Source organism: Ciona intestinalis, unplaced genomic scaffold, assembly GCF_000224145.3.
Source record: "Ciona intestinalis unplaced genomic scaffold, KH HT000107.2, whole genome shotgun sequence".
NCBI classification, from domain to species: Eukaryota; Metazoa; Chordata; class Ascidiacea; order Phlebobranchia; family Cionidae; genus Ciona; species Ciona intestinalis.
In genome coordinates, this window is record NW_004190429.2 from 8,848 (window position 1) to 9,941 (window position 1,094).

Consider the following 1,094-nt stretch of genomic DNA (forward strand, 5'->3'; position numbering starts at 1 on the left):
TTTTAAAGAAGTATTTTTTTAAGAACAAAAAAAACTCTAATAATAATAATAATAATAACTTTATTTGTCTCTTCGATTACGGTTTTGGAAAAATTTTAGTTTTTTTTTAAGAGAAAGTATTTTTTTGAGAATAAAATAAACCTTATCTTCTAATTTAGGTTGGGGGGTTTTCAATAAAGCAGTTGAATCTTTTGTTAAATTTAAAAGAGCTTGATATATCAGAATGTCCACACGTTGATATGAAATCATTGAAACATGGGATTGAACATTTGGCTTGTTTGAAAGTTCTGCACATGAAGTAAGGACATGTTTCAATATTTTAAAAAACCATGTCTGTCACAGTAGTCTTTAACTTTTTTTTTAACTGTAGTCTTTAACTAAATAGAAGTTTTTATCTACTAGCTTTACTCTATGATGTTAACAGGACACCATACACAACTTAACTGAACTATGTTTTCAACACAGAAATCTAAAAGAATAGAACGCGCATCTCCAATGTTGGTAAAGTTAATACAAACTCCCTCTTTCGCTAGTCGTTCCCGTTTAACATTGTAGTCAATTGAACACAGGGCGTTTAATGTAGGTTTTTCTTCTTTTTTGACTTAATTTAAGTTTATAGAAAAGAAAATGGGGTTTGGAGTTGGCGATCACGTGAATAGAAAAAAAAATGTATCACGGTTTTAGGCAGTTGTGCGTTCTACTCTTTTTTATTTCTGTGACTTTCAACCAATGCCACATCACCACAACTTATTGAAATAGTATATGCAACAACATAGACATATAATTAAACACACACTGGTTGAGGCAAACATAGAAAATAGTAATATAGAAATCAGAACACAATTTTTTATTTAATGTAGGGTAAAAATATTGCACATGATCTGTTGGTATGGTTAACCTTATTAGTCTATCATCGAAAGTGTAAATAAATCACAAGTTGAATGAATGAATGTAACTTACTTTATCCTCGCGTGGCCGGAAAACGACAGTCGTTATAACACGGGTGTGCACCTCGCGCCAGCTTACGAGTTACCAAGTATGTTACTTTGTGGGTGATTATTTATTTGGATTTTTTTCATTTTTATGTATGGCTG

General features: G+C 31.1%; 1 protein-coding gene across 1 annotated transcript in view; it reads left to right on the forward strand.

Moving 5' to 3' along the window:
* Positions 1-1,094, forward strand: part of LOC101242327 (uncharacterized F-box/LRR-repeat protein C02F5.7-like) — a gene marked incomplete at its 3' end in the record, with an annotated part of 5,114 nt that overhangs the window by 626 nt on the left and 3,394 nt on the right. Inside the window, exon 2 of the mRNA XM_009863250.1 lies at positions 159-298. Coding sequence (XP_009861552.1) covers positions 159-298 — 140 coding nt within the window. The remainder of the gene's footprint in view (positions 1-158; positions 299-1,094) is intronic.